The sequence below is a fragment of the Sinohyriopsis cumingii genome, chromosome 3, assembly GCF_028554795.1.
Source record: "Sinohyriopsis cumingii isolate HCF-2022 chromosome 3, ASM2855479v2, whole genome shotgun sequence".
NCBI lineage: Eukaryota > Metazoa > Mollusca > Bivalvia > Unionida > Unionidae > Sinohyriopsis > Sinohyriopsis cumingii.
In genome coordinates this window covers 45,737,373-45,758,101 of record NC_142963.1, presented here as the reverse complement: position 1 = coordinate 45,758,101, position 20,729 = coordinate 45,737,373, and the positions used below count along the sequence as shown (strand labels likewise).

At 32.6% G+C, this 20,729-nt stretch overlaps 1 protein-coding gene across 1 annotated transcript in view; it reads left to right on the top strand.

Moving 5' to 3' along the window:
- The window catches only part of LOC149802789 (transmembrane channel-like protein 7), a 48,943-nt gene extending 29,577 nt beyond the window's left edge, over positions 1 to 19,366 (top strand). The window contains exons 11-17 of the mRNA XM_089952222.1: positions 694 to 801; positions 2,207 to 2,282; positions 6,706 to 6,836; positions 7,999 to 8,154; positions 8,987 to 9,065; positions 10,947 to 11,138; positions 13,177 to 19,366. Of these exons, the coding sequence (XP_089808348.1) occupies positions 694 to 801; positions 2,207 to 2,282; positions 6,706 to 6,836; positions 7,999 to 8,154; positions 8,987 to 9,065; positions 10,947 to 11,138; positions 13,177 to 13,326 (892 nt within the window). The 3' untranslated portion in view covers positions 13,327 to 19,366. The remainder of the gene's footprint in view (positions 1 to 693; positions 802 to 2,206; positions 2,283 to 6,705; positions 6,837 to 7,998; positions 8,155 to 8,986; positions 9,066 to 10,946; positions 11,139 to 13,176) is intronic.
- The last annotated feature ends 1,363 nt before the right edge of the window (positions 19,367 to 20,729 follow it).

Sequence of the window (20,729 nt, the reverse complement as noted above, 5' to 3'; positions counted from 1 at the left end):
GTTCAAATGTAACGAGATTGGCGGACCGCTCCGGTGGCCTAGTGGTTAGAGCATTCGTCTCGGATGCGGGAGGTCGTGGGTTCGAACCCTGGCCGAGTTATACCAAAGACTTATTACAAACGATACTAACAGCTGCCTTGCTTAGCCTCAGCATTAAGAGGTTAGTGTTGGGACTGGTCGGCCTGGTGTCAGGATAATGTGACTGGGTGGGACACCATGCTACATGTCTGCGGCATGATGCATCAGTGCTTGACAGAACCATAAACTACCACACTGTGGACATCGTAGCGAAATGACTGTAAAAGTGTTAAAGCTACGTTAAAAATCAAAATCAAAATCACACACACACACACACACACACACACACACACACACACACACACACACACACGCAAGCCAGATTGACAACTTTGGCCTGTCTCAGGCAAGTTGTTTTACTCAGACGCTGGTAAGATATAACCGTTACTAAATAAAAGCCGAGGCTTCAGAATATGTTATAATGTGTTTAGTAGACTTGCTGCTGTTGAGAAATTTATGAAAACTGTATGGTGTTTTTCTTCTTCTTGTGTTCAACTAACTATAAGAAAAACATAATTATGTTAAATACAATGAATTACAATTTAAACAGAAAAAGTATTTGTAACAAAGAAAGTATAACTTAATCTTACATTTGATTTACTCTTCTACTCTCAGGTTGATCACAACAAAGTGTGACTGTGGGTTGGCAAAGAAGATTGGACCAGCCGTGTTTGATCTTCCTGCCAGTGTCCTGGATCTGGTATATGCACAGACTCTATGCTGGTAAAAGTTGGTTATGTTGCTACTATTACCGTCTATATTCACTTGTAAAATAAGTCCAACTGCAAACTACACAGACTCAGACCTGCCGGTGCATAATACGTTGGTAGATCTGGGTCTGTGAAGTTTGTTAGGAGTAATCAGTGAAACAAACAAATAGACTCTGATCTGCAGGTGCAATATGCTACGGCAGATCAAGATCTTTGTGTTTTGCGGTTTGATTCGACTAGTATAGACGGTGCATTCAATGACACATGACACAGACACTGCTGGTAAGATCTGATTGCATTGATATAGCATGCATATACATGCATTTCCTTTAACCACACATCTATGACAACCTCGGGTTGTTGTTGCAGTAATAGGTATTAGCTGTGCCAAGAATACAAAGTCCCCATATCCATAGGTTATCATATATACTTTCTTATAAGTCGAGTCAAACTGCAAATAGCAAAGATCTATATCTGCCATATATTAATACACCTGCAGAACAGGTTCTATGTTGATCGTTCTATTGATTATTCCTAAGAAAGTGCACAGACCCAGATCTGCTGGCATATTGGACTCTTCTTATAAGCGAGTATACACAGTAATACATATACATGAACTTATAACCACATAATTTTACACAGTTGTGAATTCAAATCCAGGCATGGTCATACATTTTCATTTTTTATTACCCTACTTTAAGAAGCAGTCAGAACATAGGATTAACTTTTTCAAATTTGATCATCTAATTGTGCATCCATCTTCCATTGTCATTTGAAAGTGACCACCCTCGATCCATCAAATTGTGGCTACATATACTGTGTGGAGATAGTATGGACTTTATTAGGTATTTTAATTACATACATTATATCTCATTCATTTAAGTTCCTTGTTTATACTTTTTAACTTGTAAGTCTGCAAAATGCCAAAATGAAAAATCATATTAAAAATATCTCAGTATTATTTATTTGGTTTGTATATAGAGGTGAATTGGATAGGACCATAACAAAATTGTTTTAACTAAAACCTCACACGGTGGAAAGTTATTGAAAATCAAGTTTTCTTTATAAAAGAAGGCTTGAGCACAAGTTAAATATTTTTCTAAGCCAGTTTTGTGACCATGGGGCCAAGGCTCACAGTTTTATGTACTGCACATTGGCAAAATATTGTAATTCTCAGCAAATTGTTGCTCCCTAGTGTATACAAGGCTAGTACAATAGCAGTTGCAGTTAATGAGATTAGATTTGGTATAATAATTTATATGCCAGTAAAAGCAGACCACATGCATTGTTAACCTCCCACTATGGTTATAAAGGCATAAAAATAAAATTTATATTCTTGAAAGTTTATGTTGTTTTCTCAATTCGTTTCATTACACCTCTTCAAGTGTCTGTTAACAATGATTTGTTATCTTTTCTAGGCTTGGATTATTCTATGCACCTCTCATACCAGCCATCTATGTTTTGAAGCTGTTTGTTATCTTTTACCTGAAAAAGGTGAGTAATTACAGGTAAACAATACTGTAGTAGTCTATGTAGTTGTTTATCCAACTGTGAACAGAGTAGACCCAGGTTTACCATTGCATCATACCTCAGCAGATCAGGGTTACCAAAAACAGTTCCTCCTATTAGGTAGATTAAACATTAAGCGTGGCATTTTATCTCATTCTTTGAAGCAAATTCTTCTGGAATCAAGGTGAAATTAGATAAAAAGTCGTCATGCATGTTTCCATCAGATTTCAGCTTGGTTGTGTGGCACTGGCCTTGTCCAGTGTCTAAGGGCAGTAACCCACTGTGGGAGTATGGTGCATATCATGTTTATTCTACTTGTGATTCAGACAAAACAGTTTAGACTATGATCCATGAACACAGTGACAGCCCAGTCAAATACACTATTCACAAAAAGATAAAGTTCAAAAATCCCCAATTGGATATCATAATTGGACTGCATCTTTAAAATCTAAATGTTGCAATTTGGTAAAGGGGACACAGTTCAGAAATGTTTTAAAAGGTCTGTGACTGCAACTGTATTGACACAGAAGTTACAGGTACTAACAGTTTCCAGAAGGAGAGCTTGAGTTTCATTGTGAACAGATTTTGTGAATATTAAGCATGATATGTGCTTTTTACCTCTGGATGCATATTGTTCATTAAAATTATAGTAAACAGAAAGAAGTTATCTAATAAAAATCTGGAACAATTGGTTGCACAGGCAAACTTTCATTGTTTAGTGTCTTATTAGTATTATAGTCAAGACACCTGGTATAAGGGTACCACCCTACTTTCTTTTTTAAATATCCCTACTTCCTTCCCCACCCAATCTCACCCCAGATGCCTCATTGGTAATCTGATGCCATGTACATAGCTTTCTTTTCTATCTAAGATAATTCAGTATTTCTTTGTAATTAAATGTTTCAAACTTATTTTCTTTTTATAAATAATTTTGTATTTAATATAATTTATGTTATTAAGGCATACCTGGAAATGTTGTAACATGTTCAAATTTATTTTTTAATAATCTTGACAAATCTTAACTGAAAATTGTGTTGAGGTTGTAGGTTTTAATTAGTATTGTTGTATTGGAAGTTTTATCTTAGTTCTTTTTTACGAGAGTAATTTTATTTGTCATTTATTAAAACGAAAATTTGGTGCATAATATTTATTGATTTATATTATGACCATACACCATTGTCTCTTCAGGAAAAAAAACCCAGAAAAACCTGCAATAATTCAAATAAACATGTAATTTATATCACATACAATTTCTTCAAAGTGTATTTAACCATGAAATAAACCAAACATTCTTTGATAATTTTTTATGTTGTTGTTGTTGTGCTGCCCTTGTTGTTTACAATTATTCAGAGTCCAAAAGGATGCAGAAAATTTTATTTAAAACAACTACTCAGAAACCATGATAATGCCTCACTATTTAACCATGATTTGAAGACAAGTTAAAGGGCAGACAAATTCGCATAAACGTTAGCTAATAAAAAGTTAGAAAATGGGTAATTAGTTCCAGAGCTGACTTATTGTGGTTGATGACTTACATGCAAACAAACTGTATTAATCTCCATTTTGAACCCAGTGTAATAACATCTATTGAAATGTTTGGTTTGGATATGACCATTACCTGTCTATTATAATGACTTTTAAAAACACCTATCCCTTGTAAGGTTGCATTTGATTATCAGGACCATGCTTGATGAAGTGAGCAAAGCCCAATAATACATACATTGTCCTTTCATACATGCATCTATCAATAATATGGTTTGCAAGAAAACCTTACTGACTATTCTTGGATTTTTGACAAGTTGGAATGGAGCATCGTATTAATGAGACCTCAAAAGAATTCAATTTCCAGCCATCTCTGTCATCAAACAGAAGAGCTATACTCCCAAGTTTTCTATCTCATAACTTTTGTTTCCACAGCTAAGTTTTCCTAAAGATTGTTGATCTTTAAACAAATTTGGTACGTGAACTGAATGAGTTTGACTTCTAGCATTTCAAAACACTATTTACAGGAGTTATGCCCCCTAGTTGCATGTCTAAGTGACCTTGGTTTCAGCAGCATAACTTTACTGTGTCTACTGGATTTCAACCAAATTGCTATTTTTGGATTTTTATGAGACCTGGAATGAGTTTGATTTTAAACATTCCACAATTCCAGTATATGATCAGCCCCCTTATACTGTATGTCCACCTGAGTTTGGTTTCCTCATTATGACTTATAGGTTTGGGAGTGGGGGTGGTTGATCCAAATCTGATTATTAGACATTTTTTTACATGCAGGAATTATTCCCCACTAATTGTCATGCCTTCTGACCTTGGTTTTATTGAAATAACTTAATCGATTTTTTTTTTAAACCAAATTTTTGGTTATTTAATTTTTTTTCAAGAGGCCTTGAATAAGTTCAGTTTTCAACATTGGTGATATTGTTTACAGGAATTATTTCCTCTGATTTGTATCATTCTGATTTTGGTTTCTACACCATAAAATTATCAAGGTTTATCAATTTTCAGCTGATTTTAGAATGTGACCTTTATGCTTAAGATACCTTAAGTTAGTTCTATTTCCAGAATTCCATGACATTATTGCCAAGAGTTATGCCTCTAATTGCATGCCCTCCTGACTGTTTTTTTTTCTTCCTCTGAAAATCATTATGTTACCAAGGATTAAAGAATTTCAGTCAGATTTGGCATGCTACCATCTTCATCCTGAATAAACTACATATTGTCACTAAGAAGAGTAATGTCCCCTAGTTCATCATGCACTTTATACTGATAAGCCCTTGAATGAGTCAGATTTCCTGCATTCATAGACTTCTCTGTTTCTGCTTAGAAAACTGCAGTGAGAAGGACCCTTTTGATGTACCCATTGCTAATAGCCCAAGTGTCTAGCTACATGCGGTAAATAATTTTACTTCAGTTATTATGTCCTGACACTGACATATGATTTAGGTTATGGAATTTAAATATCATTATCTTCATGGTGTCAAAAATAAAAATGACTAATGGCTACCTCTTCCAGTATGAAGAGCTATTATATTTCAGCATAGCTGATATGCCAGGTAATTAAAGTTTAATTAAAGAGCAATGAGAATTATTAAGAATGGTTTCAAGTTAGAATGAAACTAACCTTACTATGCCCAAAAAGTCAAGCATGTGCACATGTGTGTGATGGGCCAAAATGCAAATGGCATCACATTCTTTTCCCCAAAAATGTCCAGTGGTGTAGCAAGAAATTCAGCAACCCCTTCAAAACTTAATTATCCTCATAATGTTTGGTGTCCAAATGAAATCACATTCAAAATGACTAACACAGAGTTAGCACCAAACATTCTAAAACCAGTCAGAAGATATATCAGTATCAGTTGACTCATGTTGACAAAGTTTCAAAGCTAATAACTCCAAAATAAGTCCCGTCATCTTCATCATAAACAAAGGATTTTATCGAATAACTCATGTATATAACAACCAGTAGTTATATGACATGTGTCGAAAGTAATTCACTGATTTAGTAATGTGCAATTAAATGAACCACAATCAAGCCACTGCAGTTTAGAACAAAAATGGATAAAAGAATGCTTCATTTCATTTTCTTATTCTTTTTTGTTCTCAGAATATTTAATTTACACTACATATTCTAACTTTTTTCAACAAACTCAAACTAAACATTGATGTCCCAAACAATTGTAATATCTAGCATAATAACATTGAATCAACTTAAACTTTCAGATTTTTTCTATATTTATCTTTACTTTTGTTCTCTATTATTAGTTTCCATGATTCTAAGGACATACCATATATATTTGCTTATAAGTTCAGTCCAGCTGAAGAAACAAGATAGACCCTGATCAGGGTCTATATTATTTGATTTAACAATTACTCCTAACAGACTGCATAGACCCAGATCTGCCAGCTCATTACTTGATGGTTGATATGGGTCAGTGTATTTGCAGTTGGATTTGACTTATAAGTGAGTATATATGGTAGATATGCTGTTCATATAATGACCAGATGCTTGGAGTTTTTAAGCTTGAGATTAATGTTGAAAATATTTAGAAAACATAGGAATAATCTACCTTATGTACTTATTTATAAGTTAAGTCCCATTGCTTGAAACAAAGATCCTGACTTTCTATATCATAATGTGCCTGCAGAATAGGAGGGTCTATGGTTTTTTTCTTCTAATTACCCCTAATAAACTGGACAGAACCAGATCTGCCAATGCATAATGCGACAGCAGATCTGGGTCTGTGCAGTTTGCAGTTGGACATGTCTTTTAAGTGACTACATATGATAATTTACACTGTCATTTTTTGATATATATATATATATATATATATATATATATATATATATATATATAAATTGTTATGATATCTTGATTTATAAAATTGTTTCTATATTCTATGTGCAGTTGTCAGCAATGTACAACACAGTCCCTGCTGAGCGCCCCTACCAGGCATCCAGGAGCAATTCCTTCTTCATGATCGTCTTGATGGTGGCCTTTTTCATGATCTGTATTCCTGTCAGCTACACTCTAGTGGAGTCAGTACCACAATGTTTTGTCAAGCTTACACAACAATTATTTGTATTATAACATGTTTGTGCAAAAGTTGTGTGTTTTGTTTAATGAAGATTATGTAACAATTGTTGGTCTACCATTCCTTTACCATATGAGTTTGATATTTCATCCATAAAAGTGATAAAAAGTTTTTAAAAAAAAAGAAATATGAGAAATCTTACTATATAAACAAATATTTTAAAGTTTTAGGAACAAAAAAAGGATAACAGTATCTCTACATTAAACTGATATTTTTTTTTCTCTTAAGTTTTGGTAATTATCTTTTTTTAATCCATCTACCTCATGTATTTGGTCCACATACACTCATTTCTGTCCCTAAAATAGGGAAACAGTTGACAAGATTTGCTTCCCTTATAGCACTTACCACATGGTGACTTACTTAAATTGGCAAGAAAAAAGATTTTAACCATGTGTGTTAGTCGCATTGTCTTAATTGGATTGGCTGTTGTCAGTAGTTTCCTTTTTTTACTGGCAGAATCAAGTACCTGTCACCAGGACTTGACAAAACGAAGTAAAATATTTACTGGTTCTAACATTTTTTTTAAAAACCCACTTGAATGGACTGACCAAATACAGTCGTCACTCAGTATTACATCTTACATGAGAACCATGGATTATACTGACTTATAATTACCTAGATTATACATAATAATTTGGAATTCCTGGCCATATTTCCTATAAAACAAACCATGTTGTAATGAAGGACCTAATGGTTATTGAGTGTTATACATGAGGATATCATTAAACATTTTAGTAACACTAAAGATAATTGGGACACTTTTGAATTTTCCTGCAGATTATGTAGGAATTAACTGAGAGTACATACCTTGTATAAAACATACTTTCCCTGAGTTTATAAGTTTTGTCAACATTTAGCCTGTACGTGTATTTAAGTAATGTGGTTTTTCCATTACTGCATCATTCCATAAAGTTTTAACTGTTTATGTAAATTATGTGAATAAACAAGCTACAATTGTACAGAGAAACTTAGCCTCAGAAAGTGCGATGACGAAGGCTATTTTAAGCCAAATTGTTCTTGATTCTAGTGGTAAAATATATCAAGTGGAAAATTGTCAGTTATTAGTAATTCAAGTATACCAGTACATTTATATACATATATTTCAGGATGACGCCATCCCCCATGTGTGGACCCTTCAGGATTTACAACAGCCCCAAAGATGTCTTCACTGTTGCTATAAAGAATACAGACTATGGATTCCAGGTCACATGGTCTATATTGACTTCATCAGCTGTGGTGGTAGCCATTATCATTCTCCTCATGTAAGTGTAGTCTAGCACCCAAAATCACTGTAACTTTTGAAACCAAATTAAAACACAGACCAAACTTTTTCAATAATTTAGGCAAAAATTACATTGTTTTTGAACACATTGATTGATATGCTAAAAATGTTCCCTATATATCTTTCCCTTGATCCCAGTTTTTCCAAGTTCTTATGGAAGGTGCTAATTAATTATTCTCCCACTTATAGAAAAATTACAGATGGTACCTTTTTCATGTCATAATGGAAGCAATATTTCATTTTTGTCTTGGACATATATCATGATGGTGTAAAACAATTCTGACTTGCAATGTTGTCTTTGAAATCTCTGTCATGTATCTCCTAAATAAGCATGCTGAGAGCGTCAAGAACCTTTAGATACAATGTAAATTATGTTACTCTCAAGAGACAAAGAATTCAATATATAATGTACACATGTACATAGAAAGTCAATAACAAATCTATGCATGAGATGCAATTAAAGTACATGAACCCTTTGCAAGGATTGTTCTCTAAATACAGATTATATAGAAGCTTACCAATATTTCTTTTTCAAAGATATGCATTTTTTATTGTTTTAATTGTTTACTGAAGATGCAAATGTTTGGTCCAGATATGTAGTAATTGGCTGGTCTAGATGTATACAATGATTCTCTTATGATGAGTCCTGGATGCCACTCTAATAAATTTATCAAAATGTAAGGCATGGACAAAAAAAAATATTTATCCAAATTTTGTGAAAGTCTGGGATGGGCTTATTACAAACCATGGGCTTATTATCAGATAAATGTGATTAGTTGCTTCTAATAATTGATCTCCATTATTTTTTGCAGACTGGCACTGTATTATTGCTCAGCACTGAGGTCAGGACACAAGGAAATGATTGCCTTGATGAAAGAACAGATTGTTCTGGTAATAATAAAAACATTATGGATAATAAATGTATATAGACAATATGGGCAAATAGACTTTCCAGTACTTTTATAACCAGAAACAAGCATATTTGTGTGTACAAACAACAAACAAGTTTAAGACCTCAAATTTGGTCTTGTGATCACTGTTTTTATTAATTACATGATTAACAGGCAGTAAATTCTGTATATAGTACATTGTTCTGTTACTTCCTATTTCTTGGCTCTTTGTGCCTTTTTCTAATGAATCATCATTTCATTCCTTTTGTAATATACCTTAAACTATGGAACATGAATGTAAATAGCAAAACTTCAGAAACATACACAGTGATACATTTCAATGTAGATAGAAACAGTATCCAGTATTTAACATTTTATAAACATAAATAAGGATAATGGGTGTGTGCTACATTCAAATTTTACAAACTTAATTCCAAAGGTTTTCTTGTCAATCATCAAATGAATTTCAAGTCCAGCTGCAAACTGCAAAAACTCAGGTCTGCCATTGCATAATGGGCTGCCATATATGGGTCTTTAGAGCTGGCCTACCATATATGCTTGCTTAAATGTCCAGTCCAACTGCAAACTGCACTGACCCAGATTTGCCCTTGCATCACAATGGCAGATCTGGATCTGTGCAGTTTGTTAGGAGTAATAAGTAGAACAATCAGCATAGAACCTGGTCTGCCACCACATAATGCAAAGGTAGATCATAGTCTATGTTGTTTGCAGCTGGACTAGACTTGTAAGGGAGTGTGTGTGTGTGATTTGGATTTTTAATGTAGCTTTAGCAATTTTTCAGTCATATTGCTATGATGTCTGCAATGTGGCAGTTTATAGTGATGTCTAGCACTGGGGCATCATGCCGCAGACATGTATAATGATGTCCCACCCAGTCACATTATTCTGACACGAGGCCAACCAGTCCTAACACTAACATCTTAATGCTGAGCACCAAGCAAGGCAGCTGTTAGTACCATTTTTGTAAGTCTTTGGTATGACTCGGCCAGAGATCGAACCCACAACCTCCGGCATCTGCATGCTTTTGATGAAAAATAAATAAAGAAACAAGTCAATATGTCTTAAATATTTACGTTGGTGTTACATATTTATAGTTTTTATGATATCTACATAACATAATACATTACAACATATAAATAAATGAAAACATAAATTGGTCAAATAAAATAACTACTGTAATTTTTTTTAAACTATACCCATAACCTATTCCTCATTTTTACACGATTTTGAAATTTTTTATTTACAAATGCTGTGTTTAATGATGAGTGTATTCAATACATTTCATAAAGCTTCTAAGACATGCCCTATGAGATCCTAAACAATAAAATTTTAAGAAATTGTATGCTTACATGAACCAATTCATATGTCCCATGGGCAACAATATTAAGAGACTTTATTGATGCACATTCTCCAATACTTATCACTAGCAAAAATATGACATTAAAGATTATAAAGTTACAAGTCCATCATTATTTGTAAGAATACTATTAATTATATGCTGTCCATGTTTTATTCTGTTAGTTCTTGACCTATAAGCAAATGTTTCTTTTTCACAAATCTTGTAATCAGGCATCACAAGTGATTTGTTGTTTTAAATCATCAGTCGCCATAATAACTGTCCATAGTGGAAACCAATGTATGTCAATGAATGAAGATAGCTCATGAGAAGAAAAAAAGTTTTTTTTTTTCAAAAGTGAGACATTTAAAGGAGAAATATTCTTTCTCTTTTTGGGACATATTTTATTTTTAAAACACTTACAGAACAAGTTTTTTCATTAGTTTTTTGGGATTTAAATCCCAGATGATGATGGTTTCTTTACTTGCATTTTTACTTGGTGTTTTTTTTATTTGCTTCATTCAGGAGGCAAAAGATAAGCAGTACCTTTTGTCCAGAATTGGGGGGATGACAGGAGAAGAGAAGAAAAAACCTCTACCACTCAAATCCCAATCATCACCCATCAAACAATCCCCAGCCAAAGCTGTGAGTGTAAATGAGGTCAGTACCTGGTCCTCCACTAAGCAGAAAGAGCAGACAAGTTACCAGAGTAAGAAAGTAAGTAGAAAATGAAGCGATCCGCCATATTAAACAAACCTTAAAATATTTACTTGCTTATAAGATGAGTTCAACTGCAAACTGCACAGACCCTGATCTGCTGTTGCATAATGCATCAGCAGATTGGGGTCTGTGCAGTTTGTATGGAGTAATCAGAAGAATAAACAACATGTATCCTGATCTGCAAGCGCATTATGCCTTGACAGATTAGGATCTTTGTTGTTTGCAGCTTGACTCAACTTATAAGCAAGTATAATTGGTACTTGATACCTTCTTAGTACCACTTGTTGGACTTCCATCTGTTACTAATCATGAATAAGTGAATGATAGTGGATAAGGTACTGTATATACTCACTTAAAAGTCCAGTCAAACTGTAAGCAACAAAGATCCTGATCTGCCATAGCACAATGTATCTGCAGATCAGGGTCTATGTTTGTTTGGTCTCAGATTACTCCTAAAAACCTGCATGGACCCAGATCTGCTGGTGCATCATGCATGACTCATCTTATAAGTGAGTATGTACATTAGGACAGCTTGTTGGAGTAGAAGTCTGTAGAACCATAAACAGACATAAACATAGATACACAACAACATGCTGGACCAAATATGTGTGGTACCATAAAATGACAGAAAACACAGACACACAGCAATCTATGGGACAAAATGTTTGTAGAATCATAAACTGATAGCAATTTAGATCCACAGCAGTTTGTGGGACCAAATATTTGCAGATCAAAGACTTAAACATACATAGGAACCTATGGGACCAAATGTTTATGGGACTACAAACTGACAGATTCCTATCAGCTGTACTGAATTCTTATTCTTAAAAAGCAATTTAATACTTTTCATGACCAGTTTTCAAAAGTACCTCAGCCGAAACAGTTCTTTTATGTCTACTTAAAGAACAGTGAAGTTGACATGATCATTGTCAAATCAAGTGTAGCAACTTTTATAAATCAATGCTATTTACATGTCAAAACATCCTTATCAATACATTCTTAAACATAAAGTACTACTAGAACTGTAAATTACACAGTCACCATCTTTTGATCATCACAGGCAAGAACTGTCATATGGTATTGAAACAAGTTTCATAAAACTGCATGTCAGAAAAGGATAAACTTTACATATTTATTGCATCCAAAATTTCATGCACTGACACAACTTGTTGCAAACAAATTATTATAGGTCAAAAGGGTCAGTGACTAGCATGACCTTAGTTATCTCTCCTGATGAAAGTTCCACCAAGATGTTGTGCATTACTTCCTTGACTAGCAAGACTACAATAATGACAGAGAGATTTTATGAGATATAAGATATTACAAGATCATGTGCATTACTTTTATGGTCAGCATGATAACTACTGTAAGAGATTTTTTGTGATATCATGAGACATTGTGTGTTGCTTATATGTTTAGCATGACAATATCAATGAGATTTTATGTAATATCACGAGATATTAGAAGATGATGTGCATTGCCTTTATGGTTAGCATGTCAAGCTAAGATATTTGATGAGATATCACAAGATATTACAAGATCTTGTGATATGCCTTATAGTCAGGATACCAAATATAACTGAGAGATGTCATGATATTTTGAGATACATCAAGATCTTGTGCATCACTGTTTTAGTTTTAGCATACCAGCATGATAATTGAGAGATTTTAAGAGATATCATTCAATAATGTGTGTATTGCTTTTTTATGTCAACATGATAAGTGGGAGATTTTATAAACTATCATGAGATATTGTGTATTGCTGTTGCATGCCAGCAAGAATAACTGAGAGACTTTATTAGTGATAACAGATATTACAAGAACTTTAGGAATGCATCAATGGTTAGCATCACAACAACACTGACTCAGCATCAAAATTTTTGATGTGGAAAAAATTATGTCAGCATTATTTGAGTGTGGCCACTACAAAGAATAACTCTATGTGTGGAGCCACTATAAGGAATCACTCTCTGTGTAACTTTTTATAAGCAAGACAGATTAATCAAAATTATGCAAATCCTGTGATTTTATTCTAGGAATCCCCACCACCATATGACAGCAAGCAAACAACTCAAGTATCATTTGGTCAGGCTGACAACACCTCATCCCAACCCAGCTACGAGATGAAGGGCAATGCAAAACCTTCAGTCTCCACCAACCCTGTTACAGCAATGGCAGAATGGTAGAGTTTTTCATTATTTTTATGAAATATGTGACCCCTTCTTCTCGGGTCATTCTCATGTGGAGATTTGATTAATCAACCTGATAATTTGACATAACTTTGCTTTCTACAAGGTAAATTAAATTTTACTGAACAAAACAAACAACAGTTTTATTATAATGTGATTGTATCTATGGTTATATATGAGTTATTTGTATCATGTATCAATTTATGTGGTCTTTTTCTAACAGTATAAAGCCTTGTTGTATCTATGCTGCTATTTTTCTAAAAGTTAGTTTGTAGCAATGCTAGCAAAATTTAAACAGATGTTTTGCACCTGGTAACAAAGCTGTAATCCTCTGTTTTTTTATGAATTTGGGAGGTTTTGGTTCTGACAGACTTTTTTCATTATTTGTTGTCAACTGTCTAGGTACGATGACTTGTGGATACTTAAATCTACATATGGATACCCACACACCACATATAAATAAATAGTGTTAGCATTTCATAATACCATGACCCATATTTCCTATTACCATGCTTTCAGTTATGCAGAAAACAAGTACAAAATGTATATCTCAATATGTGTAGAAATCATTCAAAAGTCCATTTCTGTCAATTTTCATATTTAACCTCTTGACAGAAAATAGTTAAACTTAATACTCAATATATTTTATTGGCCATTATTATCAAAAATCTTTAAAAATAAACAAGATAAGAGTTATGTTCTGAAAACCTAAAGTATTGTTTTAGTTTTGGAATGGAATTTAATGCTTTTTTGATTTTGAGTGCAGTAATGAGGATGTAATTCCACTTATATTCGAAATTACAGTACAATTTTGAAATATGTAATCAAGAAACATTGTATCAAAAAAGTTAATGCAGAATGTGCCAAAGCAGCTGGTATGTGGCAGTCCACAAAACATCCTTTAGGCATGTGAATGCAATATGTGTATTTGCACGTGAATTCAGTATCGGGTAATATTGCACAATTCTGAAAATGTAAAGTTAATGGAGAAAAAAATGAGCAAATGATAATATAGATTATAGAATGCATTACCCTGGGACTGAACAAGACATTTGGACATAGATTCAGATCCCTAAAGCCAACTTTTGACCCCTGATTTGATACTTGACATTAGTGCTAAGGTCCCAGACACAATGAAATTCATAGATCACTCTGATCAGGAAGACACAAATATGATAGAATCATTAAGATATCATATAACACCAAGACACACTCCTGGTATCCTGTCTATCTTTTTCTGAACACACCCAGCATTTGGGAGGTGAAGGTCAGAATCTATTGCCTTCACCAGATTTCTCAGAGCTGGTCAACATCTAGAAATGTACTATTCAGCTACCCACCTTATTAAATTACTCATGTACAAGTAGATCCAGAAGTGTAATGTCTTCATGCTGCATTTTGCTAAAGAAAAATGACTAGAAAACATAACTGTCGAGCTGTATGTCTTATTGTCTCATTCTAATGAAGATTATACTATAGAAAAATTCCAGTTCTTGGGATTTCTTCAAGAGTTTGTAATGTTATTGAATGTGGTACTAATAACAAGGGACCAATGGAGAGGTCAGTGATCAGTTCCAAGTTGAATTTGGTACTGATAACAAGGGACCAAAACAGAGGTCAAAGATCAATCCCAAGTGCTATAGCATCATCAACAAATCTGGCTAATACTAGAGATTTGAATGACTGAGGATCTACTTTTCTCTGGAATATCCTTAAAGTACTAAATATTTTCTTAAAAAGTAGATAAATAACTTTTTGTGGTATAAACGGATTCTTCAGTCCTCATAATGAAAACATATATCTTGCTTATATTGTTAGATGAAGACACTTTACAGCTTAATCAATCTGCCAATATACAAAGTTAGGAAATGGTTCATTCTGTTGAAAGAGAATTTCACCATGACATCATAAGCAGATTAAGTTTTGCATATCTATTGTACTGAGTCTAACTGTAAACTACACAGACCCAGATAATGCCCTAGCAGCTCTGGGTCTGTGCAGTTTGTTATGGAATAATCAATAGAACACACAACATAGACCCTGGTGTGCAGACACATTATCCTGTGGCATTTCAAGATCTTTGTTGTTTGCAGTTTGACTCATCTTATAAGCAAGTATTTACAGTACATGTTTTGGGTATTTTATAGTTTAATCTTTACGATAAAAATAAAATTAACTTTATAGACTATCTGCCTAGACAGGTCACTCATAGGCTATAAACCTTTGTCATAGGTGTGCATGTTTTTTGGGTGTGTGTGTTATTTTCTTTTTTTTTAACACAAAGGTTGTTTACACAGTGCTGAAATTCAGAAAAGTGATGTCAGAATATTTTTTTATTTTTGCAAATATGTCTAATAAGATAGATTAAGCTTGACATTTTTGTAACTTTACTGTCTGTACTCACTTATAAGTCAAGTCCACCCACAAACTGCACACAAACAGATCTGCAGACTCATAATGTGCAAGCAGGTCTGGGTATATGCAGTTTGTTAGGAATAATCAGTAGAACAAATTACAGAGACCCTGATATGCTGGCACATTATGTGATGGCAGATCAGGACATAAGTTGTTTCTAGTTCGATTTGACTTATAAGTGAGTAAATATGAATGTCAATAGGACTAAAAGCTATACCCTTCCAGAGTTCTGAGAAAAAAATACTTCACTAAATTAGAAATGATAATGAAAAACCTCAACAACATTAAAGATCAAATATTTTGAGCAGATTAATGAGTGTTAGAAATATATTTTACAGCAGATGATACTAAACGTGACAGCTCCTGTACCAATCATCAGTTTTTCCAAGTTATTGTGGGTAAACAAGGCATTGTAGATAAAACTGATACAGTGTTATACCTTTAATAGTTCATGCCATTTTCCAAATTAGAGACCTATATCCAGACAAACCCATTCTACCTTGCAAAAAATTACCCACAATGAATTTCAAAAAATGGCAAATTTATAAGGATGTTTGCCTCTTCTGACATCTGCCATAAACTGTATATTCCAATGGAAATAAAGTCATTACCTGCTCAGATTTAACTGAGCTGTTATGTTGTGATGTCAAATTTCTTAATTTGTTGAAATACTTTTTATAATAGTTCTAATGGAAAGTAGTTTTCTTATTTAAGTAATGTGGATGTAATGTTGTACTGTTGTATGTATGACAGTGTTAAATGTATATTTAAACAATCTTTCACATTTTTCAATGGAAATAATTACTTTTGTAAAAGTTTAATTAATGGCTTGTAATAACACTGGTTTAATTTGTGACTTATGAGTATTTATACATGTATATACAAGGCAGAGGAAATACTTGAGTGTTGAACTATTTAAATAATTTCAGTTTTGTAATAAATATGGTATTTAGTACAAGCTGAGTGCAACAATAATTTTTTTCCCATCAATACTTCAATTATCTGAAGAATAATTTAATTTTCCATTAAACAGTAAATTCTTTTCTGACATGCATGTAGTTTTTATAAAGATGTATTATTATTGATCAACTGTTATAATCATGCAGCTTTTATGTATGGATTATTGTAACAACTGAATTAATGATTATGATAATATTTATTAAAACATGTGATTTAAGGGTATGTCAATACACATCTAAAACAAAGAGGAAATATTAAAAATGTTGGGATTATATTTCATTTGAATGTTGAATTGTTTAAATGTTTTTACAATTTCATAAAAATAATTTGGTACTTGCAATTGAATCGCAAAAATCATTGTTTCATATCAATGTCAGATCTACACATTATATATATATATATATATATATATATATATATATATATATATATATATATATATATATATATATATATGCAAACATTGCTTTATTTTTATAAAGAGTAATTTACTTCATTAAGCAGTTAATTTTTTTCTGACATGTGCATCAGATTTTATAAAGTTATGGATGTAATAGAATCAATCAATGTTATACCTCACAAAAAATCTTCTGTGCCTGAAACACACATACACATGCACACACTTATATATATATATATATATATATATATATATATATATATATATATATATATATATATAGGAAGAGAGAGAGAGAGAGACAGAGACAGACAGACAGACAGACAGACAGAGATAGATCATATTAGATCATATCAGCATTGAATTGCCCCTTAAAAGTCCAAGACAAAATTTTCTCCTGTGATGTCTTGTAAATGATAACTGACTCATGGCATTTGTAGTGTTTTTGGACCCAGGTGTCAGGAATAGATTCCCATTAGATAGCTGGATTGAAATGGCACATTTAAAATCTACTTTAATGTGTCTTGCAAAATAGATGCAAATCAGAAATGCTGTAAACAAAAGTAGATTAAACATTAAAATAAAATGTTTCATTGTTATCTAAGTTGGATCATTTTTGCTTTTGAAGCTAAATCCTGTTTAAATAATTCACAGATAAAACTAAAACCTGCCTTAATAACTCACATTTGCAAACAAAACCTCCATTAATAACTAATAGGTTCAACTATTACCTGCTCTAACAATCCACAGGTTCATCTAAAACCAGCCCTAATAACACCAAGGTCAAAATGCAACTTTTCATAATGACCACAAGTTCAAATGAAACCTAACCCAGAGTTTCGTCTAAAACTTACCATAAGAACCAACCCAAAATTAGCTATAATAGTCAACAAGTTAAACTAAAGTCCTTCCTAACTACCTACAGATTCAATATTTGAACAGTTTTCATGACATGGTGCTCAATTGGTGGACTGAACTCATCATTTGTTTTGTAAATTTCAAAGGAAATCAATTTGACAAAGATAGTTCTGGTATTTCAATTATGAAAGGTAACTGCATTTACCAGAAAAGTGATTTGGTATGACTTGCTCTTTTTATTTTCTAAATAACATAATAATATAATATAGTAACTCATAGACAGATATAATAAATCATGTGTTGTAGGTATGATTGTATATTAGATCCTTTCTAGTTTTTCTACAACAATTATAAACAATTAAGATGAACAGTAGTAATTTCCATTTACAACAACAAAAACAATATTCAAAATTGATCCAGATTTTACTCTAACTTCCCTACACCACAATTCAGCGATCTGACACATACATCTGCATTAAAAATGGTAATGTGAATGAAGATCAAAGTGGTTATATAAATCAGTGAAACTTTAATTTTAAAGGTAAAATTTGAGAAATGGAATCAAACTGTCTGAAACTAAAGTAAAAATTCACTGGAGGAAAGTTGATGACTATTGCATTACTTGTTCATTGACTGGTATATATACCATGCTTAAGTTCAGTACATTTTGGTGACTTGGAGATAATGCATTCATGTATTGTTGATTATGTTGATGTGTATATACATTTCTTACATTGAGCTGGTCTCCTGTATCATTTGTTTGCAGTCATATGTGTAATTTATCCTGTAAAAACTTTACTATACTCTCAAATTGCTAGGGCTATTAACCTCATATTAAAATGGTGATATTGGAATATGTTTTTTTACCTTTCAATTTAAGTCTAGTAATATTTTAATAAATTAAAAATGAATTCTTGATGTTATCCAATATGATATAGATGTACAGAAAAAAATCTTAAATATTGAAAGTATCAAAATCTAAAGCATATGATGATAAAATTATAAAAGATGTAAGCTTAACGTTTCAGTACACATTGTTTATTTTTGAAATATTTGGAGATGTCATATTCAAGGAGTTAAAAATCTAAACAAGAATCAGCTCTATTAAATGAAAACAAAGTCATGCATGGTTTAGCACTCAAAATTTCTAAAATATAAAACGTACTGATTGTTTTCTCTCTGGTAAGATTTAAGATACTTTTCCAATGCCAACATATGACTTTCATTTTATTTGTATTACTCTTTGTCAAAAATATGTTATTGCTTAATAGATACAAGTGCAATTGGTTATCAGTTTATACCTGTGATAAAGAGCTTTTACTTTCCTTTGTGTGCCAGACAACATTTTTTGGTGAAATATTCCGTCCAAAATACATTTATGTTAATAAAATATTTCCAACTGAAGACATTTCTTTTGTTTTTAGTGTGAAATTATATGTGGATACCCTGCTTCTTGACATTTTTATTCAACCTGAGTCCTACAGGGTTCTGTTTTATTGTATGGCACTTTATCATTACAAAATACTATTTGTCATTGAACTTTCTGAAAATGTTTAACTTATAATCAGACCATATCTGCATTGTGCAAGTTTATTTTCAAAAGCTAGGCCTGATTCAAACATAAATTACAATACATACATATTCTATTTACAGTTAATTGGAGATGAAAGCTTATGGATTTAGATTACATTAGCTTTACATTGTATAATATGCATCAAAGAAATAATAAATGGCATTTTTACATACTGGAATGAAAGTAATTCTTACACTACAGTATGCATTCCTGCTAACAGTTCCTTTTCTTCATTATTTCTTATCTTAACAGTTTTAAAATCTCAGTGGTCTGACTTTCCGACTTGAATATTTTGTTCATTTTGTTTAGCTTAAATGGTCAATTTTAAGATTTGTGTTTTTCTAATGCAACATCATCCTAAATATAAATGTGGTACAACTTATGTTGTTCATTCCTGCCATGGGAGGGTAAGATGAATGATGGGGGAAGAGAAAATCAGGAAATAGGTAATAAACGATACAAAGGTTCATGAGAGAACATAGAGGATACAAAGGTCCTTGAGAGAACAAGTGGCTCTGGGGAACAAGTGTTTGTATGGCAGCTGTTAGCAGAAGAAAAGCTTAGTGGCAGTTTATCCCTCTTTCTGCCATCTTAATGGAATTTTGGATCAAAACTTTTAAATCTTCTAAAGAATAAATGCTTCTCATCTATACTATAAATGTACATATATTTATGTACAGTTAAAACCTGTTATAATGCGATGCTTGGGGCCCAAAGAATAACTTTGCAATATAAGTGGGATCACATTAACACATTTTTGGAAACACTTCCCCATTAAAAAAGGTGCATTGAAATTTCAATATTATTTTTAAATAACCTCTTGATCATTTATCATTTGTTTTGTTCACTGGGTTTACTTCCTCCAAACATTATTCAGTGCCAAATGTATAAAAAAAATCGTTTTAACTTATCTGAACATAATAGCTATTCTTTTTTTTCATTAACAAATATAACACTGCAATATGTTTTAGAAAATTCTGTAAGTTAAGGCAACATTAAATGCAGTGCTGGGATTAAAATCTGTGAGGGATACGAATAATTGGCTTTTCCGAGAGCATGTATTACGTATGTTAAAAAGAGAGGTCACCTTAAACGAAAAAAATGGGAGCCATGCTGCCATTGCATTATAAGTGGCTTTGCATTATAAATAATCGTGTTATAATGGGTTTTACCTGTACCTTGGATTCGGCTAAT